At 43.4% G+C, this 27,657-nt stretch overlaps 1 protein-coding gene across 2 annotated transcripts; it reads right to left on the reverse strand.

Moving 5' to 3' along the window:
• Window positions 1–6,581: 6,581 nt before the first annotated feature.
• On the reverse strand, window positions 6,582–27,259 carry STEAP4 (STEAP4 metalloreductase). Of its 2 annotated transcripts, none has more exons than XM_083705049.1 (5): window positions 26,776–27,259; window positions 11,539–12,016; window positions 10,371–10,898; window positions 9,007–9,171; window positions 6,582–7,921 (listed from the first exon to the last, which is right to left on the reverse strand). In XM_083705049.1, the coding sequence occupies exons 2-5, from the start codon at window positions 11,989–11,991 to the stop codon at window positions 7,652–7,654; spliced, it is 1,416 nt and encodes a 471-aa protein (XP_083561175.1). In that variant the 5' UTR covers window positions 11,992–12,016; window positions 26,776–27,259; the 3' UTR covers window positions 6,582–7,651. The 2 variants fall into 2 exon arrangements, with proteins under 2 accessions (XP_083561175.1, XP_083561176.1); XM_083705050.1 differs by having other exon boundaries at window positions 11,539–12,013; window positions 26,776–27,084.
• Window positions 27,260–27,657: the final 398 nt, after the last annotated feature.

Here is a 27,657-nt window from a genome sequence, read left to right on the forward strand (position 1 = left end):
GCCTTTACGCAGCAATGAAATGGGCAAAATGAAGGCAATGGATGGGGGGTGACTTAAGAAATCAGGGCCTTTTCAGTGATGGCTCCGACCTGGTGGAATGCTCTGTCCCATGAGACTAGGGCCCTTCAAGATTAAACTTCCTTCTGTCGAGCCTGTAAGACAGAGCTATTCCGCCTGGCCTTTAATTTGAATTCAGCCTGATCTTTTATTTCCCTCCCCTTCTCTTCCCTTTCCCTCCCCCTCCCCTTTTATGAAGATTACCCACTCTGAGACCCCACAGCTAATTCTCCCCATGCCTCCTCGCTGGCCCAAGTAGGACTAATCCAGCCAGCTAACCCTGGTGACTCTCTAATGCTTATTAGATGGATTTCCCCCAAATTGATTTCTGAGCTTTGAATTTTATTGTTATTCATGTTTTTATACTGTATTTTATGCTGCTTCTACAATGAAGTGTTCTAAATTTGTTGTTAGCTGCCCTGAGCCCGGTTTTCTGAACCAGGAAGGGTAGGGTATAAATAAAAAAAAAATTATTATTATTAATATCTGTCAGGCACCACAAACGGTAGTATGCAAAGCCTTTATATAGGAAGGAAACGGACAGCTAAAAGGCAAAGAATGGGAGTGGACCTGGTAGGCCTCAGAACAGACCTTTCCTATAGTTTGCAGCTGTAATTAGTTGAGCACAAGTCACCTGACCTGTCACAGCTGCATTTGATTGGCAACTGAATTACCAAGCCTGAAATCAGGCCCAGGCCAACCCAACTTGGGTTTTTAAAAAAGAGTGTTTCTTCTGTAAACATGCAGCAAGACAGCAGCAGTATGAAGGTAAGTGAGAATAAATTTCATTCCAGAGTGTTGCTGAAATGTTAGTCCACACCTGCTGGCTTAGGGTTTGTTTTAGGTATGTGAAAATAAGTGGTGGAGTCTAACACTTTGTTCAGTTGTCTGAATCTGGCATCATAAGGTAGTGAGTGAAAACATTAGAAGTAGCTATAGTTTGCGAACTTGAAATGGCTACTTTTTTGTCTGTGTGTAAAAATCCACTTCTGTTGGTGGGTTCACAGGAATTAATGCAAGGAATCCATGACAGTTTTGTGGTGTTTTTTGGGGGGTGGGGTAAGGTGGGGGGGGGGGACAATCACTATTTCCCCTTTCCTACCATGGTTACACTGCTGATCATTTTCACTCAAATGTCTTCATTTTCAAATAAGATTATCTGGTGTGTGTGGAGGAAGAGGCGAGGGAGTTCATTGCTTAATTTAGAGTCTGAAAGCTTTCCTTAAACACAAATAAGTTCTGAAGAAATTAGTTTGGTCTTTTGAACATGGCTTCCAATATTTTCAGTCTTGTGTGCTTTTTGAGGGTTATAGCTAATTTTACTTTATTTCTTGCATTTGGATTAATGTTTTATAATGAGCTTTGAGCTCTGGCACAAAATTAAATAATGACAACATGCCTTTTCATCCCACTCAGCTCCAACTGAGTTTAATAGAGCTCATCTCGTGTCCAGGGGAACATAAAAACTGCTTTTTAATAGCATCAGAGCTTGAAATAGCCAGATGTGCAAATGTGAAACAGTCTACAGAGCAGCTTTTAAGCAGGATCTATAGTGGCATTTGGGACAGTGTTCCATGTTACTCTACTAAAAATTTGACTCTTCTTGCTGTAATCTTTGACAGTTCCATGGTTGTCCTTCAGAGAAATGTTTAATGAGTTGTTGTTCTGTGTGTAATAATACCACTACAGCACCTATTCACGTGAAGCCTCTTTGTAAAAGATAAGCCATGCATCTCCAGCTGTGCTAAGAGCTGTTTTATAGGGCTGTATGTATGTTTGACCTGCAGAGAAACCATGTAAGCACTGTAATTCCTCACTTCAGGGGAACACGTGGCCTTCCTGATGTTGTTGGATTCCCAGCTCCTACCAGCCCCAAACAGCATGTCAGAGATGAAGGAGGCTGCAGTCCCAGCAAAATTTAGAGAACCATGTCTTCCCCCATCCCTCCCTTACATGCAGGCGTACAATGTGGAAAAGATGTTTCAGTTCCACAGGAGAATTCTGGAGCCTGTGGCTCTTCAGGTGGTGTTGGACTTCAACTCCTATCATCCTCAGTCAGAGTGGCTAGTGGTCAGGAATGCTGGAAGCTGCAGTTCAACAACATCAGAAGGGCCACAGGTTCCACAACCTTGTAGAGAAATTGTGTCAGAAGCAACTCTGTAACTCCATGTTACAACCTCTACAGGACCCCCGGGTATAGGGCGGTATATAAATTCAATAAACAACAATAATACAGAGCAAGTCTATGTATGCTCACTTAGAAGTACTTAGCCAACTCCCAGGTGAGTAGAGGCATGCTACCTTAGACTGCCAATGTAAACACAGCAATAGTACCACGCTTGGTGCCATTTTCAAGACCGACTGGAGAGCTAAAATCCAAGGAAAGGGTCAACCAGTGCTTTTCAGCTGGGCCACAGCAGCCAGCCTATGTATTAAAAAAACCAACAACTTAAACTCAGAACATAGTAATAGCAATTTCTTAATTTTGAAAACAAGAAATATTTTACAACAGTTTTTCTTCTAACATATATAGGTATATTTTAGTTGCAGTATGATTTATTAATAAAGTAGTATTATGGGTGGAATCCAACTTAGTTCTATTTAAAGTAGACTCTGTGAATGTAATGGTTCTTAAGACATGCACATTAATTTCCAATGGGTTTACACTGAATAGGACTAACATTGGATACAACTGGGTTTTTGTGTGTGGAAGTTACTAGGGATAGGCAACGCAGCTTAAAAACAAAGCAAAAACCCACACACTAGAGGCTTGATCTTGTAACAGAAATAGCTGTGCTAATTGCTGTAGCTACAGGAAATTTAGAACCACGAAAGTGGAATAAACCAACTGGAATAAGTTGATAAGGGATGGTGCAATGATAGGATACACCATATCAGCTTGACAATCAGGGTGGTAGAAGATGGCACAGTCTGAATCCTGCCAATAGGCTTGAGCAGAGCAATTCAGTGAGGGGATGGAGAGAATCTCTGGCAGTAAAGCCACCATTTTCTGAACCCTACTGGTTTTACGCCATCTAGGCAGAAGCTGGAGGAAAAGAAGCACACTGACTCGTGGGCAAATGGGAAATCCACTCTGATATGCTCTCCTTTTGTCCTCTCCTCTGGAGCAGTGACAACAGAGAGGCAATGACAGAGATCCTTTCCATGGTGGCTGGGATTCCAAGGGCATACCTGCCTCTCTATCCATAAAGAGAGATGGTCCTATAGCCTTCTCAGATGCCCTCCCAGGAACCACAAGGTTGTCTACCAATTCTCCTTTGAGGTGCAAGCAAACAAAAGACAAAATCCCGCCCGCTTTACAGTGGACACAATTATTATTAATATTTTTTAAGCCTGAGAGGCCTTAAGACCTTACATATTCAATTTTTGCAAAGTATATTTTTACAACCAGTTTAGAAGCACTTGCTTAACTGCCCTTTGAATATAGTGGTGCTAGTTGTTAACTATAAAATATCATACAGTAGCAAGTCTGTAAATACAAAGATACAAAGTATATTGGTCTAATAATTCCTGCTGATTGCCTGTGTTGAGAATCTGTGTAGTATTCGCTAGGGCACACAGTGTGGTGCATATTAAACTGTAAACTTTTGCACAATCTTTGAGCAACAAGATACCACTGTATTATTAACGTACTAGCCACAATCCGAGTGTAATGTAAATATGCTTTTAGGGTCATTAATTATCCGTAAAATTTAAACACACACACACCCTTAACTTTGGGTGGCCAATTTTTATTAGACTTATTGCAATGTTTTCCAAGTAGCAGTTGTTATTGGTGACATCTTAAATCTACTGCTGCAAATGTTTTCTATTACAATGTCTTTCTTGTACTATATATCCAATGGCTGATTTTTTTGCAGTAGTGTGTTTGTCTTGTGGATATGGTAAAAACAAGCACTGTATTCACTGTTGGAGGCTGAACCATATGGCATTTTGTAATTGTTTTACTGTTTGGAACTGTCTCAATCCTTCTCCTGCTGAAATTTTGACAAATGATAATGCAGAACCTTAATAACTACAGCTTTGAATGCAACGTAATTTCCATAAGCATCAAATTTCATGAAGCTAGCACACACTTTTTCCATAGTAACATTACTATGAGCATATTTAAGACAAAATGACTAATTTCTACCTTTACTCATGTATTATAACATTCAGTAAATATGACTCAGTTTAATATGATTATGGTGTCCTCTTGTGTGTGCTTAATTTTTTTTAAAATAATTTGGTGATTTCAAATTATTACTGTGGCTCTTGAAGGGTGTATTTGTTTTGTTTTTGGAGGGTGGCAGTGTGAGGAGTTGCATCTTTCCCCTGACAGCAAGAGATGTGTTCTTTATCCTTCAACTAGTTGTTAAAATATTAGCACAGTACATAAATACCTGTTGAAACGTAAGTTGCACATTCAACCATTTCATAATACCCAAAAAAATGAAAAACTAATTGGTGCAATCTTCTTGGCATGACCTTTAATAGAGTGGCCTGTTGCAGCTGGTTGGTGGATTATTTTATATATAAAATTTACTCACATATAAATAAGTATATTTGACCTATTGTTTTTAAATAGGGACTCCAATTCTCTGAGCCTTGTCAGTAGTTCACCTCTAGAACAATTGGGAGGTAAAGCTAACTGTAGAACAGGGGGAAAGAAATTTCCTGTAACCTCAAACTGGTGTCTTCCAGATGTTGTTTGCCACAGCATAGCCAATTGTAGTTCAAAGCATCTGGAAGGCACAAGATTGGTGAAGGTTGCTCTAAGGAATGGAACTGTCAAGCTGATTTTTCTTTACCTTTTCTTCACCTTCACACAAAAATGTCTGTCTGCTAATGAGTCTGTTATCTCCCTCACCCCATAACCTTTGTAATGCTCTGCAAATTGTCTCTTCTGTAATGAATCTGAGTTTCTTGCAAAGCTTGGGTCATAACACGGGGCTGCTGAGAAGTGAAAAATGTGTGAACAAGATGGAAGGAAAAAGCCACCTGTCAGTTACCTGATGTTGCAGCCATGATCTTTTTTGCCTGCACTTAAGCCTCAGAATCAATCCCTACAGGCAATTAAGTTCAAAATGTATGAAAACTTTATTTTGCTGTTTGCTGAATTGCTTGAGCCATTTTGATGAGGGCATGACAGACCGGCACCCTGAATAGAAGCACTCCACATCAGGGAGGGCATGTGGCGATGTCACCCCTCCTCATGGCTGACACCCGGGGCAGAGCACACACCCCATACCCGCCTTCCTCGCCAGTGCTCCACATTGCAACATTTTGTTGTAGGACCTACTTGTGGAATGTAATATGATAATTCAGTTAAGATTCAACACCCCACCCCCTGCTCTGTGCTTTGCAGTGGTGGCTGATATGGGGGTGCACCCCACCAAGACTGACAGGTCCATAACCTCCAATCATATTAAGCAGATTTGCATAGGGCTTCCTTGGATTTGTCTAGCGCCAACCAAACTCCAGCCAATGTAAAGCTTCACAGCTCGGTCCATAGATGTCAATGCCTTCTCCAGCTCCTGACAATCAACTGTACCAACAGTCTTGGAAGCGTTGCCTCCAGCCACTCAGAGCTCTTTACATTCAATTAAACCCATTGTGCTAGACATGTCTCTCTGCATGGCGGCTGAGAGTCATGTCACTTCAATAGCAAGAACAATATTCTCCAAGTCAATATCCTCATCGTAGGAGCTCAAGAAACATCGGCTACAGGAGGATTGTAGTCTTGCTCTCTGAGGCAGACTGTCGCTCCAGTATTTGCCTTTTTAGTCAAAGAATCCTGAATTAGATTCTCTTTTCTAGCAAGGGAAAGTGGCAAAGGGGCACTGCAAGTTGGCTTTTGTAAAAAGAGAAGCAAATGCCAACATGTACTATATCTGGAGTTGACATCAGGTATGGGAGATCAGTAAGGGACGCAGGTGGCGCTGTGGGTTAAATCACAGAGCCTAGGACTTGCCGATCAGAAGGTTGGTGGTTCGAATCCCCGCAACGGGGTGAGCTCCCGTTCCTCGGTCCCTGCTCCTGCCCACCTAGCAGTTCGAAAGCACATCAAAGTGCAAGTAGATAAATAGGTACCGCTCCAGTGGGAAGGTAAACGGCGTTTCCGTGTGCTGCTCTGGTTCGCCAGAAGCGGCTTAGTCATGCTGGCCACATGACCCGGAAGCTGTACGCCGGCTCCCTCGGCCAATAAAGTGAGATGAGCGCCGCAACCCCAGAGTTGGTCACTACTGGACCTAATGGTCAGGGGTCCCTTTACCTTTATGGGAGATCAGTAGGTCTCATCATTCCTGATCTTGGCTACACTAGCTGGGGCTAATGGAAGCCGGAGTCCATACAGCAGTAGGTACCCCTCCCCTGGTCTACGAGTATTTGCAAACAAGTACTCTTGCGGCCCACTTGGTATGAAATGTTGGGTTGCCCTGATCTGGAAAATCAGTTTCTTCTACGAGCACCTGGATCTGGTCCGCGACCACCTGTGACCACACTTGTAGGTGCAGCAAAGAGACTTTGTTCTTAAAACTTTCTTTATTATGATGATCAGGATATACAGAATATAAATGTTGGTGAGCAAAGTTTCTACATAGAGGTTTATGAGTAGGATCTGTTTATGGTACGCTGTCCACGGTTAGTGATTTTTGTGTGGAAAACAAGGCATTTGTTTTACTGAATATTATTTAAAATGGTAAAAAAATACAATACATAATATACAGCAGTAGGCAGTATCGGAGCCCAAGAAGCTTGAATAAAAGCAGTTGCCTGTTATTGATTAAGCTTGCAAGTGCAGCTTAATCATAACCTTATTCATAGGTATATGCAGGGAAACACTATAATTAAACAATTTTGTTGGATCCTGAGTCCATCGTAGCAAAAATGAATTTAAAATTCCAATTTAAATCCAGTCCAAAACCACAAAGTCCATTGACCATGAATTTATAGGGGGGGGAATCCATTGTGTTTGACTATCAACACATTCTCCACAAAGTCATGAACACCTTCCATCACAATAAGAGGAAATTGCAGGTGTGTACACAGTATACATGGCCTAGGAAAGCATAGGCAATTTAGGAACCTTTAAAGTGCTGCTCAGATTTGAAAGAGAACATAAATCTGAAAAGGCACAGAGTAAGACCAAAAGCCATAGTTCAAATTTATTATTGCTTTGTCTATAGACCAGCCTTTCCCAACTTAATGTCCTCCAAATGTTCTGAACTGATCAGTCATCAGGGTTGATGGGAACTAGTGCAAAACATCTGAAGGGAATCTGGTTTGGGAGTGCTGCCATAAACTTATTCATCATCGGAGTAATTCATATTCTCAGATGTGGCCCACTGCATGTTGGGCTCCTCTTACACAGAGGAGATAGGGCAAAGACGATAATAGTTTCCTTCAGTCTCAAATCCAGAAAAGGAAGGTGCACTCGTCCTCCAAACACCTTAGATGAATATTGACCAGTTGCCGCTGAGAGTTGCTGGGCCTTACATTGCAGAGTAATAATGGAACACATAATTTTTGAGCTTGCACTTCTCTTTTTTGCTATTGCAGATATGTGTGTTGAAACTGTACATTTGCTAAGAGCTTATACAGCTGACCTGCAGTGGCTGCTGTTTGTCTGGCTTATGCCTTTGGGTGTTCTTTCCCAGCCCTGTCGAATATCAGTTAACGGCCGATCGATACATGGAAATATGAGGAAAAACTTCATGGCCAACACAATGCAGGGGATAATGAGAGAGAGGATGTAAACAGAAGGAAGGCACCATGGGTAGGTGCCAGCATTCAGGAACCTCTTCCCACCGTAGACCAGTGTATGGGCAGTGCACAACACCAGCGTCAGGTAGCCCAGATAAGACTAGAAAACAAACAAAACATGATTGCAAAGCTAACTTCCTTATTATGAGATACATGGCAGCAAATTAGAAAGCATTCTATTCTGTTATCAACAGATGACCAAAACTCAATTCTCCTACTGATTCCAGCCGGCAATTTTCTTGGTCAAGATGGGATAAAGAAGCCCATTGTGTCTTTGGGCAAGTTTGCCCACACGGCTGAGCAGCAGTTCATAATGCATTAAGATAATGGCTTCACATGCTGTATTGTTGCCAGGTTTATGCTAACTTTCAACACCAATGTGTGCAAAGGAAGCTCTCAATCATAGAGGCAGGACATTTAACTAATCAGGCCTATGAGGCACAGTTCTCTTCTTTGGGTTAGATACATGAAATGAACTATAGGGAGGATTAGCAAAAGTATGTATAATCTATTTTTAGATTATCCACCAGCTTTTTGGTGGATTTCGCTTTTAAAACTTTCTAAAAATTATAATTTCAAAACCTGTGTTTACTGGTTTTCCCAGATGTGAAAAAGCAAACTCGACAATATGTCGTTCATAAAACCTGCAATCAGACTAATGAGAAACCTTTGCAAACAAACAGCCTTGACACAAACACATAAAAGTTCAAGGCGTAGGAACAAAACATCTCTTATCTGCAGCAGCCACAGAGAAGTCCTTGCAGGAGTGATTAATTTCCCAAAAATGAGGTAACCTGGAGACTTCCTGAATGGGTGGTTTGGATTGTGTTAGGCCCCTTTCCTCCTCATTTCCAGACAAATATTAAGACTAGGATAGGGAACATGTGGCCTTCTGTACATAGGTTGGACTCCAACTTCCATCATCTAGGCAGCCTAACCAATATATTAGGAATGGAAATTGTAGTCCAGCAATGTTTGGAGAGCCACAGGTTCTCCATACCTGAATTAAGAAGAGCCAACGCTGGATTGGACTAACGGCCTATATATCCCAGAATCCTCTTTACCACAGTAGCCAACCCGATGCCCCTAGGATAATTGGGCTTTACTTCTGAAGAAATGTCCATAGGACCACACTGAAAGCGAGGAAGAAGAAAAGTTAGCTTGCTGGCTTGCAAGCTCTCTTACCTGTACGAAGCGAAACTCTCTCCAGTTGACACTGTTGCTGACAGAGGGCAAGGATGTTATTCCCAGGAGGACAAACAGAAAGAACCCCAAGATACCCAAAGAAACATAAGAGTCACTCATCCAGGCTCTTTCATTGGTCAATGGTTCTGTTTTGTTGTTCAACACCTAAGGTGATAAAAGTTTTGAAAATACTTTTTAATACGCAGTAGGTACAGGCAGATTAAAATACAGCTATAAAATACATCTGTAAATGGCTTTAAATCAATATTCAAGGTGCTCTTGACAGGTTTTGTAGGTGCATGGCAAATTGACAAAAGTTGCACCCATCAGAAGTCAGGAAATTTCTGTTGTCTTAGAATGGTAAAGACTGGAGATAAAATGGAATTCCCTCTTTTCTAGATTTGCCAATATTTGTTTCTGTCAGCTGTGTAGGGAAGTTTGTTTCTGGCAGGTGGCAGAAGTTTTACAGGCTTGTCCTGTGGGATGTGCTTGCTTGCTTGACCTGACAAGCACAGACCTTGTTCAAATGTCCGCCTCTGAAAGGTCCAGAACCTTACATGGTGGACAGTGTCATGAATGAAGAGCAGGCAAGAAGGGATCAATTCCATGCTGTGATACAGCATGTTTGGTGACTAGGCAAATTGAGCCCAAATTCAACTCAGGGTATGTGTGCGGGTTGGTGAATGGAGTTTATCTGGCTTCATTTCTAAGACTGAAGTGTTAGAACAGTCTCTAGGCTTCAGAACACTTATAGTTGTGTAAATCAGAAATCAAAAAAGTGCCAGAGGAGCAGAATCTTAGAATTTTTTCACACCCTTCCCCAACAGCTCTTCATCCTTGGTGTGGTAACAGTATTGTGGTTGGGGGGCGGGGGAAACCACCTGCCTTCTAGAGGCAGCATGGGATAAAGACCCCGTGGTTTTTGCTTTTACTGTTAAGATGGCTGGTGGTAGTTAGAGGTTCTAAATGGCAACTGGGGTTCAAACAGTTGAGGTTCCCCCCCCCCCAGTAAGAATCAATGGCTGCTCTTACTGGAAGCCCTAGAACACCCCTCTCTTTTACATTTGGATGTCTCCATGGGAGCATAGGAAGGAGCAGGGAGGGCATGATCTGTGCTGGATGGAGAGTAGCAAGCACAATATCCTAAGCCCTTGCGATGTTTCTGATCATAGCTGTCAACGTTTCCCTTTTTTTAAAAGGGAAATTCCCTTATTCCAAATAGGATTCCTCGCAAGAAAAGGGAAAAGTTGACAGCTATGTTTGATGGCTTCAAAGCCCTGCTTGCATCACATCCCCATACAAAGTTGCAAAGACCTCAGTGCTGGTAGTGGAATGGGAGAAGAAACAACACAACATCAACTTACCTGTGCAATGACATAAGAGCTCCACCTCCATCGTACATAGCCCCGAATAGGGATCACGAGTGTGTACAAAACATGGAGGAAAGCGTAAGCCAAGGCTACCAAGCCAAGCTGTTTCCTGCAGAGCATCCATTTGTCTAGCCAATCTGGAAAGCGTCTGTACTTTGTACCTCTGTATAACTGGAGGACAGCAGCAAAGATCCCAGGCAAGTAAACCAGAGCGAGGAGGATGAGTGCCACAGCAGGGCAGACACGGTTTGGGATGCTGATGGCAATAAAAAAGGAACGGTCCACTTGTTGCTTAGAGTAAGTATAGACCACATCGCGGACCACGCAGTAGAAGAAGATGAATGCACTGAGGACAAGGGAGAGATAGATGGGGTATTTCCACATTGGGAAAAGTTGCAAAGGGTAATTCTCAATTTCTGTTGCTGCTAAGAGAGACCCTTTATCCAATGGAGTAAGACCAAGGCTTCGAACGATCTCCATCACCTTTTCCTTTGACTTGCTGTCATCTCCACAGACAAATACCTGGAGCAAAACAGCAGCAACAACAACACAATGAAGGGAGACCTTATTTATTGCCAGTGTTTGCTTTCGAATACTGCTTTGACTTCAGTAAGAAGCTGTGTTTGAATTGCCAGCGTAGGTTTAATGCCCACAATTAGCTCGTGTTTTTAGGAGGCTATCAACTGACCAGAATTTGGCTAAAACAGAAGAATCAGAAATGGGGGCAGGGAATGGGGAACCTGCAGTCTCCAGGTAGTGGAATATAAGTCCTATTATCCTTTACCATTTGCCATGATGCCTCGGGCTGATGGGAGCCTAAGTCCAACAGCAGGTCCACAGGTTCCCCAACCCTGGTCTAGGGCTTGTGATTTTCCTTAAGGGCCCTTTACCTCCCTCCTCCCCACAAAGAAGAAAATTAAAAGCTGGACTTTTCTCACTTGATGAAACTTTCTGCTTTCTTATCAGCTCTTTGGGGCCACAATATAAAACTAAGGCTGCTAACCTTAGATGGTTAGATCTCCAGTCTAGAAACAGTTTTATATCATGCCATAAGCAGTTCACCTAGAGAGCTTTAGGATTTGCAAAATGAAGATCTAGAACTGGGCTTTCACGTTTAAGTCTCTTTAAATGTGAGCATCTTTTGCCCCAGAGATGTAATTACCTGTCTGCTTGCATCCAGAGCACCTGACTGCAGAGCCCAGGCTGACACGGTGTTAAATGCTTTCACCACCTTGCTGCCTGGCAGGAGCTGGGCAAGATATTCAGCATTCGATTCCGGGTACTGGTTTATTTTGAGGTTGTTGCTCACATCCACCAGCACTTTCCCACGGAGAACTTCCCTTAGGTTTTCCAGAAAGCTGTAATGTGTTCTGTGGACTGCTAAAATGATAACAGCAGATGTTTCTGCAGCTTCTGCATGAGAAAGCACTGTGGCTCCTTCAGGGATCAGAGAAGAAGTCTGAGCACCTCGGCTTCCAAACACTATAGAATAGCCACACTGCATCATTTTGTGTCCTAGAGATCTTGCAAAATCGCCTGTTCCAAAAATGCACACTGTCTCCTTCTTGTTAGGTACATCTGTAGTCAGTGGAATCATTGTAGTGTTCTTCTCCATAATGGACAGGCACGATGGTCACCTACTAATATACAAGATTGTACATATTAAACCTTATATCTGCACTCGCTAGGGATAAAATAACTCAGTTTAGTTCTCAAATAACTCAAGCTCAGTGATTTACAGATCACTAAGGAGGGTTGTATAAGGTCACAGGCATATCTCCTGTTTCTTGCTGGAATCTGCAGTAATGTATGTGTTAGAAATGTGCCTGTTGGTATGAAAACTGTTGAGGTATGCTAATATTTTATATAATGCTCCTTTGACTTCTTTTGGCACAGCAGCACATGCCACAAGGTTAACTTACAAGAAACTGAAACTAGACCTTCCAGAGGATGCTGTTAGTGGGCAATTTCACTCCACCGTTTGAGCTCACTCTCCAGTGTGCAAGAACAAGCAAGAGACCAGCCATCTTAGAAAAAAAAACTTTCTGATGCTCTCAGTATCCTGAGAGATTCAAGTGCGGGGGGGGGGGGGATTATGCAGTTTCCTTTTGCAAGTATTCTCGGGATCCTGCGCAAAACACAGGAAGTGCTTCTGTTATGTGACTTCTTGTTCTGAACTTAACCTCAGCTTAAAACCTCTTTGCAAAACTATGTGTATTTTTCATGCAGATATCTGTGTGGAACTGTGTGTTTACATGAATTTGTTGTTTTTAATCAAAGCTTCGGGGGGGGGGAGGGTTTGGTCCCTAGAACCTTCCTTTTATATTCCATATTGGCCTGAATATAATCCTCATCCACAAATAAGCTGCACCTTTAAAATTCAAGACTTATTTGCAGGTGCAGGCTGCCTCCCAGGACTACCGCCCTGAATGGGGGGTGGGGGGCTGCGGCCAGCGCCAGTGCTCAGTTCTGAGCGCACTGTGCACCTGCTTCCCAGCATTACCTGCCCAAGCCGGCACCGTCTGTCCCCTGCCCCCTGTTCAGGGCAGTAGTGCCAGGAGGCAGGCGTGCAACACTCAGTTCTGAATATAAGCTGCACTTTAAGTTTTCACAGTCAGAAAAAAGTACAGCTTATATTTGGGCCAATATGGTACACCTTCATTTCACTAAGTTTCTTTTTTCCCTAAAGTGGGAAATGCAAAACCACAAAGCAAATAGTTTTGTCAAAGAAATATATGCCTTTGTGACTTCAAAAGTTATTTGAAGAAATAAAGGGGTGCCATATTTTAGGAAAATCGTCTGTATCAGACCTTGGCCACCTCAAAAGTCAGGTAAACATGGGGGAGGGGGAATGCTGCACGCCACCCATGATAATTTGACCAAAATTTTTATTTCCCCTTTAACAATTTCTGAATGTTATTTATTTCCTCTTTTATTGATGGGGAATAGTAGGGCAGGGAGGAAATGTGGGGTAATATTTTGGGCACAGCGCTAATCATCACTACCCCACCCAGAAAGAAACTTCCAAGTTGTTTGGATGCTGTTCAGCTTTAGAAAGATGGGCTATGAAATGAGGAATGGATCTTACTTCCTTAGTAATTCCTTGACTTGAGAGCAACACCCCACCCTACCCACACCAAAAAACAAAAACCCAGTTTCTTTACAACAGCCTGAGAGAATTCAAACAATCTATGCTACTTCCCTAGCTGGGGGACATTTCGGTGCAATAAATGCACAGATAAACCCCCAGGAAACTTTTAGCTTTAGGAATGTTGAGAGTCTATTTGGCCACTAGGTGGCAGCATGGATTTGCTTTGCAACTTTATGTCTTTCTGCTTTTATGTCAGCCTTATGGCCATATACCTGTGCTTGAAAAGGAAATACTAAAGAGATATACCGTATTTGTTTTTCTTGTGGGAAATAAATGCTATAGAAATTCTATAAATAAGTGAAACAGCATTTAGTACACACTATATATATTTTCCTAACTATGGCTTTACCTTCTCCCCGTTTCTCACCAAAATTGGAATAAAAAGGGGAAGACTAGAGTTGCCAAGGGGGTATGTTTTAGAGCTGCCCTTGCTCATTAAACCTACATAAATGTGCACATGCCTGGGAAAAAATAGGTCTGGGGAAAAAATGCAGGAGGCTTTTCAGAGTAGAACCACTGAAATTAATGAATATAGAATCACAGAATTGTAGAGTTGGAAGAGACCCTAGTGGTCATCTACTCTAAACCCTTATAATGTAGGAATGCTGCCCCCAGCCATCCCTGGTTAACACACTGACCCACTGTACCACCCAAGTTCTAAGTTGGGTCTACTCTGACCAAAACTTTGTCATACTCAAGAGTAGATGCATTCAAACCCCCTTTGAGGGGTCTCAAAAACTTTGAATGCACCCCACACCCAAAAAAACCCCACATCCTGAATAATTTTTATTTCCCTCTTGTGCTGAAGAGTTATGTAATCAAAACTGACCTTTTTGATAGCTTTTTTTGGTGTCATTGACTACTAGGAAAAACAGCAATGTATGTGCAGCCTCGTTTTACCTCCAAGGATCAAGCCCAAACAGCAGGGATGAGAAACCTGTGGCCCTTTGAATGTTGTTGGACCACAACATCTGGAGGGCCCACAGGTACCCCATCCTTGTAATGCAGTGGGGAACTATAAAGTACAGTGGTACCTCAGGTTAAGTACTTAATTCGTCCCAGAAGTCCGTACTTAACCTGAAACTGTCCTTAACTTTAGCTAATGGGGCCTCCTGCTGCTGCCGCGCCGCCGGAACACAATTCCTGATCTTATCCGGAAGCAAAGTTCTTAACCTGAAGCACTATTTCTGGGTTAGAGGAGTCTGTAACCAGAAGCGTATGTAACCTGAAGCGTATGTAACCCGAGGTACCACTGTAGTGGGGAACCACAGGCCTGAGGAACAAAATGTGGCCCTCCAGACCTCCCTGTCTGACCCTTGTGACTATCAGCAGGCCACACACACCTCATCACTCCTGTTTGGTGCTCTGGTGTCCTTTTGCTGGTGTCCTTGAACCCTCATCATGCCTCTTGGTTGCCCAGATGGAGGATAGAGAGGTAAATATTACTTTAAACGGCCACCTTTGCTGCTGGCTCCACCCACCACTGCCATGTGACACCCCCAGATAGGAATGAGGCCCTCAATCTGAAAAAGGTTGCCCACTTCTACTGAATAGTTATGGGGAACCAGAGTCATAGCAAACACACTTGATATAGCATTGCTAATGTGCAATTTATTTATTTTTTACATTTCCCAGAAACACTTATATTTTGGTCCAATATTTTGTGGTGGGGCTGGGGGAGGGCGTAGAGAGAGGGGTTGGAATTCCCATGTTTTCCTCTTCTTCTTCTTTCTTCATTCCTACTCTTTTGTTTTTCCAGTATTGCTACATCTAGGAAATGAATGTCCAACTTAAAAGGGGGGGGGGAGAGATAAAATAAAAACGAGTATGTTGTGAATTATAAGAGCCTTCTGTTATGAGGTGCACATTGAGAAATACAAAATAAACCGGGGGGGCGGGGGCGGGGAGAGATCCAAGGGCCAGGCTCGTAATGCAGCAAATTTATCAGTGTAATTTATTTTTTAAGGAAATGAGCCCCTTTCTCTGGCGCACATACTTTCAGCAGAAAGATTCTGCGCCGTGAGTTTTGACACAGCAGATAAAACGAATTGTTAGAGGTGATAAATCCTCTTGTGGAGAATGTGCCGCTGTTCTGCTCCTCACATCTCTGCCTTTTATCAGGAGAATACTAAAGCTGCCTGGAGGTTCCCGAGACATATGAAGCAGAGGTCTAAAAAGATGTGCTTAATGTTGTCTAAATCATAACAAACTACTGAAAGAGCTGCAAATCTCATCGCCTCAACCTGTTCCCATAAATACATAAGACCAGGCTTAAAAGTTGAGTCGTTTTCTTTGCATTTCCAGGGTTGTTGAACAGTTCAGGGTCTAAAAGTATCAGGCGTTAATCCAGTCCAGTCAACTGCGGAGTGAATTGGAAATGAGCCCATAAAGTCCAGGGAGTTTCAAAGGTAGAGCCAGGCTTACAAAGGACTGAGCAGGGTGTGGGTGTGTGGTTGTGTGTCTGTGTGTGTTTATGCATGGTGTTAAAATATACACTTGACTGCAACAATGCGGGTTTCTGACTTGTAGGGGATACAAAAAAAATCGGTATCTCGAATAATGGTAGTTTTCAACAGTGTGATTTTTATCCTTTGCGCTGATGTAATTCTCAGTTGCTGATTTTACAATGACTCTGGTTTCACAGTGTTTAGATTTCATCTTTTTATTGTATTTTACTTTAGATCTCATGTTTTTTTTCCACAAAAACCTTTGTTCTTGGACAGTACAGAAATACTGGAAATAAGCTAAAACTGTTAATAACGGCTTGTGGCCAGTTACAGCTTTCAGCAGAGTAGCTGTTGTTTGTTGCAGTAAAACATTTTGTGGCACCTTAGAGGTTAGCAGATTTGTTTTGGCCTAAGCTTTTGTTGACTTCTAGGTTCTATACCATGTGACCAATGATCCTCCATGCCTCCCCTCCCCACCCCATGATCAGGGACGGGTAATTCCCCCTCCCCCAATGTTGATGTCTATCAGTTTCTCATTTTTCCAGTTTTCAGGTCACCACATTTCAGTATCTGTATTCTTTTTTCCCCTTGGGAAAACGCACCAGCATTTTAGTACTCATTTCTCCCCCCAATATACACATCTTTATATTCAATTTTGCCCAATGCACACATTTTGGTATTCAGTGTCCCCTTCAAATATAAGGCATTTTTCCTTCAAATATAAGGCGTGGTGTAGTGGTTAAGAGCGGTGGACTCGTAATCTGGTGAACGGGGTTTGCTTCCCCGCTCCTCCACATGCAGCTGCTGGGTGACCTTGGGCCACTCACACTGATCTGAAGTCTCTCAGCCCCACTCACCTCACAGAGTGTTTGTTGTGGGGGAGGAAGGGAAAGGAGATTGTTAGCCACTTTGAGGCTTCTTATGGGGAGTGAAAGGTGGGGTATCAAGTCCAAACTCCTCCTCCTCTTCCTAATTTGTTGCTTTTTGTGTACATTTCACCTCTAATAAAAGCATCTTTGTACACTTTATTTTCTGCTGGAGAACTGCCCAACAGAATTAGAAATGGAAATTTGAAAAGACAGTTGTGTTTTTGGTTTGTGTATGGTTTCAGGAAATAGGAATTAGGTAGGTTTGCTTTAAAATCTGAGCCGAAATGAACTTCTTCACCCACCCCTAGCCTTTAGCTAAGATTCTGCTTGTGATCATCTGGTAATTGTTGACTACATCTCTCACTGCAAGCCCATAACATTCAGCATAATCATGGGCTTTGTGCTTCTAACAGCAGAGGCGTTAGTTACATGAGGACCTTGGCCATAGCAGGATGTCACAACCATTATGCCAAGCAGCTAAAACAACACCTCTGGCTTTGGTTTGACACCGGGAAGTTCCTTGATGTTGCAATTGGGTCTTGCTGCCAGCTCCTGCTGGTAAAGTGCCTGGAAAAACACAGTGTGTGACCTCTTAACACTTACCCATGTAAGGTACTACAAAAGAGCTAATAACATAAACAGAAACTCATACAGGAGATTAAAGGAAAGGACAATAGCAAAACATGCTTATGCAAATTTGTATCCTCTGTTGCATGGATGTGTGTAGGTAAAGGTAAAGAACCCCTGGATGGTTAAGTCCAGTCAAAGGCGCTTTTCAGGCCGAGGAAAGTCTGGAGTTTGTCCGCAGACAGCTTTTCCAGGTCATATGGCCAGCAGGACTAAACCGCTACTGGTGCATGGAGGACTGTGATGAGTGCCAGAGTGCATGGAAACACTGTTTACCTTTCTACTGCAGCAGTTCCTTTTTATCTACTTACACTGGTATGCTTTCAAATGGCTAGGTTGGCAGAAGCTGGGACAGAGCAACGGGAGCTCACCTTCTGATCGGCAAGCCCAAGAGGCTCAGTGTTTTAGACCACGTCGCCTTGGGTGTGTGTAAGAAAAACATGTCAGTAGTTACACAGAGATAATAAGATGCCTGACAGACATAATGACATCAGGTAAAGCTCTTCCCATAATTGCATTTCCATACTAGAAGAGACCTAAACTGCTGAGTATCTGCCTGCTACACAGCTGTTAAAGGCACAAGCACTCTATTCTCCTCCAGCACCAACCCTAAACTATGCAAAGACCCCAGGGGCTAACCAGGATGCTGCTGGCAGTAGGGAAGGAGATTTTCACTCCCAAGGTGTGTTTTCATATGCAGTGCTTTGCTCTTCCTAAGAAAAATGTACTGCACTCATGGGCTTATAAGGCAGAACTGACAGCCCGTCATATTGATGGGTGCCTTTGCCTCTGTTGATTTTATAACAAGGTTACTCTCGAAAACAAAATGAGCAGGTAGTGATGCATGTCTCTTCACACCAAGTTATTGTTAGTACTTCTAATGGTCAGTTGCAGGCCAATTCTTTAACATGTTGCAGGATACTACAAATCAAGCTACAGCAGGGATGGAGAACCTGTGTCCATGTAGATGTTGCTGATGAAGTACAGTTCTCAGCACCTGTGGAGAACTGCGAGTTCTTCACCCCCCCCCCCAAATACAGGGTTGGCTAGGACATCAAAACTTTATTTTAGTGTCTCTACGATTTATCTTCGTATGTGTGTGTGTGGCACACAACAAACCCTATTTTCCACCTCTCCATTCCTCACTGGGGCAGCAGGTGTTTGCTCACATAAAGCAAGCCCTGTTGCCCCCCATCCTTTTGTCATGTCTGGAAGTGTATGTCGGCCTTTTCCACAGCAAGTGCACATGCAGCTCCTCAGGGCTTTGAGTGCCGCATAATGTAGCCCCTTGTGCTTTCAGATCAAAAGACATTCTTCCGCCACAATCTGAAAACACACAGACGGGAAAGAAATAATGACAGCTGACTCAAGAATTTGGATCTGTAACTGGAGCCTGGATGGATAACAAACAAAGAGCCGTCCTTTCAAAGGGAACAGTCTGCACCTGAATAACAAGAATTGCTAGAAGAAGCAGGGCAAGTGAGGAATAGTTGGTCTCTGAGTGAATCACTGGAGGGAAACCGCAGGAAAGTGGATTAGCTGGGTGGAGCTGGAGCAGGTTGGGTCCTGCACATATGGATCAGAGATGGAGAGCCTGGGCCCTCCAGAGTTTGACTCCCAATTGCCATCAACCCCAGCCAACAGCACTTGGAAGGGCCACCAGTTCCCCACCCCGATATAGATGTTTGGAAATGGTGGAGTTATGTCGTTAAAATGAGTGATGAGTGGAGTGGCCTTGCTCTCGTGTCACTTTATAAACGATGGTTAAACTTAAGTATGGTTTAAAGGTGAACATGTAAAGGTAAAGGGACCCCTGACCATTAGGTCCATTTGTGACCGACTCTGGGGTTGCGGCGCTCATCTTGCTTTATTGGCCGAGGTACAGCTTCTGGGTCATGTGGCCAGCATGACTAAGCAGCTTCTGGCAAACCAGAGCAGTGCACGGAAACGCCGTTTACCTTCCTGCCGGAGTGGTACCTATTTATTTACTTGCACTTTGACGTGCTTTCGAACTGCTAGGAGCAACGGGAGCTCACCCCGTTGCGGGGATTCGAACCACCGCCCTTCTGATCAGCAAGTCCTAGGCTCTGTGGTTTAACCCACAGTGCCACCCGCGTCCCAAAGGTGAACATGTAGCATGGTGTTAAAACTGCAACCACTTTGATTCTCCTCTGTTCCTGCTGCTGGCCATCAACTAAGCTATTGATGGACTTAGCATTATACCTGAACCTGAGCTTGAGCTTTGTTTCCCCCAAACAAACCTTGTGGTTACAGTTTGTGGTTTGTTTGGGCAGAGACAATGATTTAATTTGAAGAAGCGTGTTGAGGCTCCTGCATTGCAGGAGGTTGAACTAGATCAGTGTTTCCCAACTTTGGGTCTCCAGCTGTTTTCGGACTACAATTCCCATCATCCCTGACCACTGGTCTTGCTAGCTAGGTAGCTAGGGATGATGGGAGTTCTTGTCCAAAAACAGCTGAAGACCCAACGTCGGGGAACACTGAACTAGATTATCCTCAGGGTCCCTTCCAAGTCTGCAAAGCCCAATGAACCTGTAAACCACAGCTAAGCTCAACTATGGTTTACAGTGATGTGTGAGTCAAGTCATTGTTTATGTGAGCTGCTTTGGAAGGCTATTGTCCCGAAAAGCATCATGCAGATATTAGGATTTATAATAAATAATAGTAAATATGGACTTCAGCCTTACATTTTTCAGCGTATTTACAGATGGAGATCTAGTTCAGAGATGATCAGATCTTGTTGGACTCCAACCTCCAACAGAACTGGTAAGGGATGATGGGAGTTGGAGTCTTAAAACATATGGAGGGAAAGTTTCCTAGCTCAGGGACGTTTAGTAGGTGATCTTGTCGTGTAGGGATGATGAAAGCTGCTGCATTCGTTGAAATTCCATCTTCAACATAGTTACAGGTATGGCCAGCCCACAATATTTTGCACCTGTTGACTCTGCTCCTCTGGTAAAGTCTCAGTCCTCTTTAGGCAACAAGATGTTTGGGTGCTCAAAAGGGACCATGTTACTAAAAACAGAAACCTCTCGCTAGTATCCATACTTTCCTTTTTAATTATGGGCTTGGCTGGAAAGCAATTAAAAGGCATCCGGTTCACCCTCCTACACTGAGGCAACAAACAGCATGCTGAAACCATTCTTCATAATTTGTTTTAACCAATTCTCTTCTTTAAAAAAAACACAAAACACCTCTGGGGAAGATGCCTCTACATCCATCAAACACATAAAAAGAGCCCTGCTGAATCAGGCCAAAGGCCCATTAATCCAGCACCATGTCCTTTCAGTGTCCAAGCACAGGCCGCAGGAAGCCTGGAGGTATGACCAGGGTGCACCCACCCACGTCTGACTTCCAGCAACCAGCGTGAAGAGGCACACTGCCTCTGACACTGGAGGGAGACCATGGCCATAGCGGTTAGTAGGTATAGATTAGCAGCTGCGTGCACTCTAATTTTGTCTAATCTTAGGTTGGTGGCTGTCAGGGAATTGCCATCAGAGCAAGAAACGGAGGCAGGGCTCCCGAGCAATGCCGGAGAGGGGACGAGCAGGGGGGAAGGATTTCAACGTAACACCCATAGAGCAGAGAGGGAGATGGAGGAATTGGTGACAGGGCTCCAAGACCCTTCCCCCGAATCTAGTGGAGAAAGCGCTGGGACGCCCCTGCCTTCCCCTTACTTGCGCAGACGCGTTCCGCGCAGAGAATATAGGAGGAGACTCGGGGTCAAACAGCTTCTATGCTGGAAGAGATTCAAGAGACGCCCACTCTCGGATTCTGCAAGTGACTAACAGGTCACGGAGGGCGAGCTCCGACCCTAAGCATGGTTGGGCAAGCAAAATAACTGAACTGAAGTAAGGTTACGCACAAGTAACCCCTCACATCCATTACAGTGGCTATCACTACATATTGTGGGAGCTGATTCCTACTTTAACTATGCCCTGGTGTGAAGGACTACTTTCTTTTGTCCATCCTTGATCCACCAACATTCCACTTCATTGGATGTTCTAGCTTAGTAGTATGAGAAGGGATTTTTCCATTCTGTGCTTAATTTTACACATCCCTTATCATGTTTCTTCTTATTGGTGTTTTCTCTAAGCCTTTTACCATATTTTTCACACTATAAGACACACTTTTCCCTCCTAAAAAGTAAGGGGAAATGTGTGTGCGTCTTATGGAGCGAATGCAGGCTGTGCAGCTATCCTCGAAGCCAGAACAGCAAGAGGGATTGCTGCGCAGCAATCCCTCTTGCTGTTCTGGCTTCAGCGAAAGCAACGCAAAGCCTCTTCAACAACATTTGATTCAGAATATTTTTTCCCTGTATTCCTCTTCTAAAAACTAGGTGCGTCTTATAGAGCGAAAAATACGGCAGTTCTCTGTGTTGTAACCTTATCTCAAAGGAGAGTAGCTCCAGCCACCCCAATCATTTTTGTTTCCTTTTTTCTGAAACATTTCCAGCTCTGTAGAGTTTACTTTTGGGGGCAAGTCAATCAGAACCGTATACAGTATTTCAAGGGCAGTCGCACTGCAGATTTGTACAGTGGCATGTTATCGGCAGATTTGTTTTCAATCCCTCTCCTAATGATCCCTAGCATAGGGTTGCCATATTTCAAAAAGTGATTTATTTATTTTTGCAGAATCTAAAAACAACAATAAAAACTTCATTTTTGGCCAAAGTTGTTGAGCTGCTGTTGTTGGTTTTTTGTTTAGCTATTTTTAAGGAAATTCACTAAAATCTACACTTCCAACATAGGTTGCCATATATTCAGATTTTCCCGGACATTTCAGTGATTTCCACCCGGATCCGACGGCCAAATCCCAGCTATGTCCAGGAAATTCCAGACGTATGGCAACCCTACCCTAGAACGACATTTGCCTTTTTCACAGCTGCTATGCACTGGGTTGAAATTTTCATTGAGCTATCTATTACAACCCCAAGGTCTTGTCTGGTCAATCACTACCAGTTCAGATCCCATCAGCGTATGTGTGTCAGGGATGGAGTATCTTCTCCTCCCCCGGTAGCCTCAGATAGTGAGAAGAACAAACAGTTCGTATTTTATGGCTTTTTATTCAGTCATCTGGTTGCAAGACAAAAGACCCATGTCTCTATGCATAGGAGATGTTGGCTACTCTGAGCCCCCCTCTTCCGTCTCCACAACATCCTGGGAACCCACGGGAAGTCATACTCTGCATCCTTTGGGGTAGGTTTGCGGGTTTGGCAGAAGGAGATAGGATCTGCCCATGCAATGCCCACTTGGTGGAAACTCTAGCTCACATGGCCCTTAAATGTAAAATGTATGATGATCTCCGCCAACAATTTCTAGACCATCTATGTATTCCAACATGGAAACCAGAGACGGAGGTTATGTGCTTCTTATTACAGGGGAGAGACCAGGAGCTCACCAAAACAGTAGCTAAGTTCCTCTATTTGATTTTTTGCTGCCAAAGTATGCTACAGGATCCTGCCCTTGCTGGAAACCCACAGAGATGAGGTGGATTGCTCGCCTCTTCTGCCCTTTGGCGGGCGACTGTTCCGTTGGGGTGGCGACGATATCGCACTGGCCTATCTATTCTGAATGTATTCTGAATGTTCTTATGTGATGCCAATAAAAGTGACTTGACTTGACTTTGCATCCTTTGTTCTTAAATGTGTAGGAACCTATGAGCCCTTGGTGAAAGAGGGTCTTCCAGGCTCTCCAGGGAGGTCTCTTCTGGCTGCTCTCTAACTCCCCCCTCTTCCTCTACTATCTTGACGCTAGGCATTTCTTCACACAGCTGTGAAGCAGCCCTGTCTCCTCCTCCTCCTGAAACTGTAGGAAAGGGGGGCTTCCCCCCTCCTCTTCTGAGAGGAGCTGATCAGACCGAGTGCTCATTTCCCATTCCTCCTGTTCAGTCCAGTCCAGTGAACTTTTTGTATGGGGTGAGGAGTTTGCTCCGGTGTGCATTCCTGTACTCTTCACATCTAACTGCATTTGCCATTTCACTGCACATTCACCCCGTTTGTAGAGGTTCATCTGGAGTTCCCTGAAGCCCCTTTTTGTTTTAGCCATCCTGAACAATTGGTTACCAGCAGCAATTGAGTACTAGCAGTTGGGTACCAGCTGCCTGACTGCTCGCCCCTACCTCTAAATCTTATATGAACAAGTTAAAACAAGTTCAGGTCCGAAGTGCCAACTTGAATAAAATATGGGGGGGGGGGAGTAAGCCCCACCTGCACAATCGATCACATGATGCGGCACACACACACAATTTGAATAGCAATGCCCATCAACTAGGGGGCTGCCCCCTCAAATATTTTATTTGGGGGGTGTCAAAGGGACCTGGGCCGCTAGGAGTTGGCTCCTATGACTCACGTCATTCCTCATTATTTTGACAGTTTGGTCAGTGCTCTTCCTTACAAACAACAAAACAATTCCTATGCTGCTGCAGTTTAAATGAGTAACCCAATGTTTCCTTTCTGAGTGGTATAATATGCACTGTGCATATGTGTGGGCATAAAAAGCAGGGCATGGGTGTGGATATAGGTCATTTATACATAGGGCGCAACACTCATAGCAAGCCTCATCTACAAACTAAACCTCCCTGTCCAGCTTTGCAAATGTTTTGATCAAGGAACCAGTATGTTGAAAATCCACCTGTGCACCACAGAGTACATTTGCAAGAACCTCGCTGGTCTGGTGCTCTTTCGATTCATTAGTTACTTTCTTTAGTGCATCGGGGGATGCGGACTATGGTTTGAGATTGCATGCAAATATTTTAGTATGCAGTTGGAACACTTCCTTTGCTATTACTGTTTCAAATGACTCTAAATCACCCCTACCAACCGTTCTAGGAGCTTGGAAAGGTCATATCTCGTCTTTCTCTTTCTTAAGAATAATGTCATGGTTCCTACTTCAATGTATCATTTAATTTTCTTTTTTACAACTAACTGAAAAGTGAGTGACTTTTAAAAAAATAATAATAAAAGTGCAGATTTACAGGGATGAGATGAAATACTGTCAATAGTATTGTCTGGATTAATGATGTGCTACAACTGCAAAGGAAGGATTAAAACTTGAGCTATTGATATTACTAAGATGCTTGCAGATTCAGTTACAGGATCATTTATATTTACATTTTTCAAAGAACAGCTGTTTCACATATAACTTAGTAAACGAGCTTTTGCATTTTCTTCCCTTCCAACCCCAAATTTTCCCCACTTTAAGTGGACTTTAATGTGATCAAGGAAGTCAGTCAGGAGACAGTGGTATTTGGTTACCGCTGATGCGCTGACTAGATGGACTGTCCTCCACAATCCTTATTCATGGGCTGGACATAATAAAATCATAGAATTGTAGACTTGGAAGGGATCCTGAGGATCATCTAGTCCAACCCCCCTGCAGTGCAGGAATATGTAGCTGTCCCATACGGGGACAGAACCTGCAACTCTGGAGTTATCAGCGCTGTACTGTAACCAACCAAGCTATGAATAAAGTAGGTTAGATCTAGACCCGTGGTTCCCAACGTAGGGCACACACCCTACAGGGAAGCAATTTGATTTTTAAGGGGGGCAATTCGAGAATGAGTTATTAACAGTTAATGGACTTTTAGGCTTCCTCCACATGAATTGGACTTCACCTTTTGAATAATAACAATTATATGTCACAGGGGGCGGTCATCAGGATTTTAGAGATGCTTAGGTGGGGCATGGCCAAAGAAAGGTTGGGAACCACTGATCTAGACCAAGCTAACTGAACTTAGGCCCTATTGAAATCAGTAGGGCAACTTGGCCAATCTTTAGCCTCAGCCCCATTAATTTTAATGGGAACTTAGTGCACTCAGCTCGGATCCAGCACAATCATGGCACACTAGCCATAAAGCTTAATAAGAAATGTAATGCAACATAGCGACGACAATTGAGCAAATAACATTTAAAGCCTACCTTCTGAGGGTACAAATAAAGATAACAGAAAACAGATTATTTTCTCTTGCATGCCACATATGTAATGGTAAATAAGATTTTATTGTACTAGCAAAGGCCATGACAAAACCATACAAACACTATCTAAAGAAAATATATACATGTGTAAAAACAAAGCCATCAGAACCACATAATCGCAAATGAGACTGAAAACAGGGCAGCTACATGACTACCATATGTAATGGTTTTAGGTAATCATGAAGTGGGAGATGCTTTTTAAGGTGTTTAATGTTTTACTGTTGTACACTACTCTGCTATTTTATGGTATGTCAGTATATAAATAAGGAAATCAGATCTTGCATTAAGCACATCAAAAATACACACAGAGTATATTTCAAACCTGGTACCCAATACCCAATGCTGGAAGAGGTGACTCCATCACAGTGGATTTGTTGTTGTTGTTGTTCTTGTTGGATGGCAAAGCAGACTAAATTTTCCAGTGCCTTGGGGGCAGATGCACATGGTACAATCCCAAAACTGGAGAAGCCATTTTTGGAGGTGTGATGGGGATCAGAGATGTGTGATGAGAAAGGGAATGCTAACACCTTTCCCGCTGCTCTGCCACTTTGCCAATCCTGGGAGTGCCTTTTCCTTTTTCAAAACGGGGGGAAACAAAGCCATCTTTCGAAACCTGCACTTCTCTGAACTTTGCAATGTAGTTCTTTGGATAAGTAATATATATAGTAAAGGTGCATATGCTAGTATAAAGTGTGCACAGCAATGCATGTATTGGTGAAAATAACATACAAATGTGCTGTATTAGGGTAAATTGGTTTACCAAAATGTGCATATTGGGCTAAATCAAACAAAAAAAATGTGTCTGAGAAAATCGCACTAAAGTGCTGCTGAATTTTCATGAGAACCTTAAAATACATAAATCACAAACTGATGTGGAAATGTGTAGAAGTGACTTTAAGATTGGAAAAATGAGGAACAGGGAGAAACCAAAACTGACATATTAAAAAAGGTCTGCATTCCACTTCATGGGATGACGTGGACTCTTAAGTCCCAGAAAGCTTTTCCCATTTATTCATTTTTTAAAAGTTGCCACAGGATCCTTTGTTGCCTATGTACTGTATGTCTAGTCTGGCCTTGAATGACACTTTTGGACCAGCTATTCACATTTTGCAGTGTCACCAAAGAGACACAAGCCCTTTTCCTTTGCATTTCCAACAGCAGGAGGAAAGTAGAAACAAGTTTGGATTAGCCACCGCATAGCATCTGTGCCCAGCAGAGACTAACTTGAAAAGGGTGCCTGCAAACACTTTGGTGGGTCTCCCGAGGGGAACAGTGAGATTTGTCAAAGTTTTCAATTTAAATTGCTACTTACCTTCCACACTCTGCTGCCTGTGGTATTTCCACCCCTCCTTGTCACTTACTGAGCGCAGCTGCAGCTGCAGGCAGCATCTGGCTGGAGGAACTACAGATGCTTCCCTTTGCTTGGAAGAGAATGAGGAAGTACTTTGTTACTCCTGGACATTTATCAGCTGGAGAGGAGAGGCAGAGAAGGGAGGGGGAAGAGAGGGAGGTTGGAGATTTTGCAAGTCTGGGCCTGGAGGGTGGAGAAGGGAACAGAATTTCCCAGCGAGCGCCTTGGGGGAAATTCCCTGCCTTGGTATCTTTTCATTGGATGAGGTTCAGCCACGGCTGCTTACTCTGCCTGTTGGCAAGTGCTGAACTTCTGGCTCCTTGCCAGCTCCTTCTTCAAACTGCCTTCTCTTCTGAGTTTATACAGTTGGAAGTAACTCGGCTGCTTCAAAGGCAGAAGGAAGCTGTAGCTACTGCAGGAGCCATGTCTATCTCGTATGCAGATCATGAGTGGTAATTTTATGCATCAGTTTATTCCCTTGCTAGTGGCATTTTTGCATGACACGTCACACCACAAAGTTTGCTGGGAAGTTTGCAATATAAATAATCATAAGCCTCACCTCACTGCACTTAAGGACATAAGAGCCTGGCCAATGATCCCCCTAGCCCAGTATTCTTGCAATGGCCAACTGGGTGACTTTCTAAAGCCCAAAAGCAAGACCTGAGTCCAGCAGCACTCCCCCCACTTGTGGTTCCTAGCAATAGGCCTTCAGGGGCATACTGCCTCCAATAGAGGAGGTAGAACATAGCCATTGTGGCTTGTTGCCAATGCACAATGGCTAGTAGCCCTTATGTAGTGGGCTTTATCATGCCACCTAGTGGGCTGGAGGACTGGGAGCTGTGA

This window comes from Podarcis gaigeae, assembly GCF_964106915.1.
Source record: "Podarcis gaigeae genome assembly, chromosome: 12".
Lineage (NCBI taxonomy): Eukaryota > Metazoa > Chordata > Lepidosauria > Squamata > Lacertidae > Podarcis > Podarcis gaigeae.

Excerpts from the sequence above, each read along its gene's own strand:
- STEAP4 (XM_083705049.1), bottom strand. The coding sequence starts at position 11,991 with ATGGAGAAGAACACTACAATGATTCCACTGACTACAGATGTACCTAAC. Across the intron at positions 10,899-11,538 it reads CTCTGGATGCAAGCAGACAG|GTATTTGTCTGTGGAGATGA; the intron begins GTAATTACATCT and ends GTTTTGCTCCAG. Across the intron at positions 7,922-9,006 it reads GAGAGTTTCGCTTCGTACAG|TCTTATCTGGGCTACCTGAC; the intron begins GTAAGAGAGCTT and ends TTTGTTTTCTAG.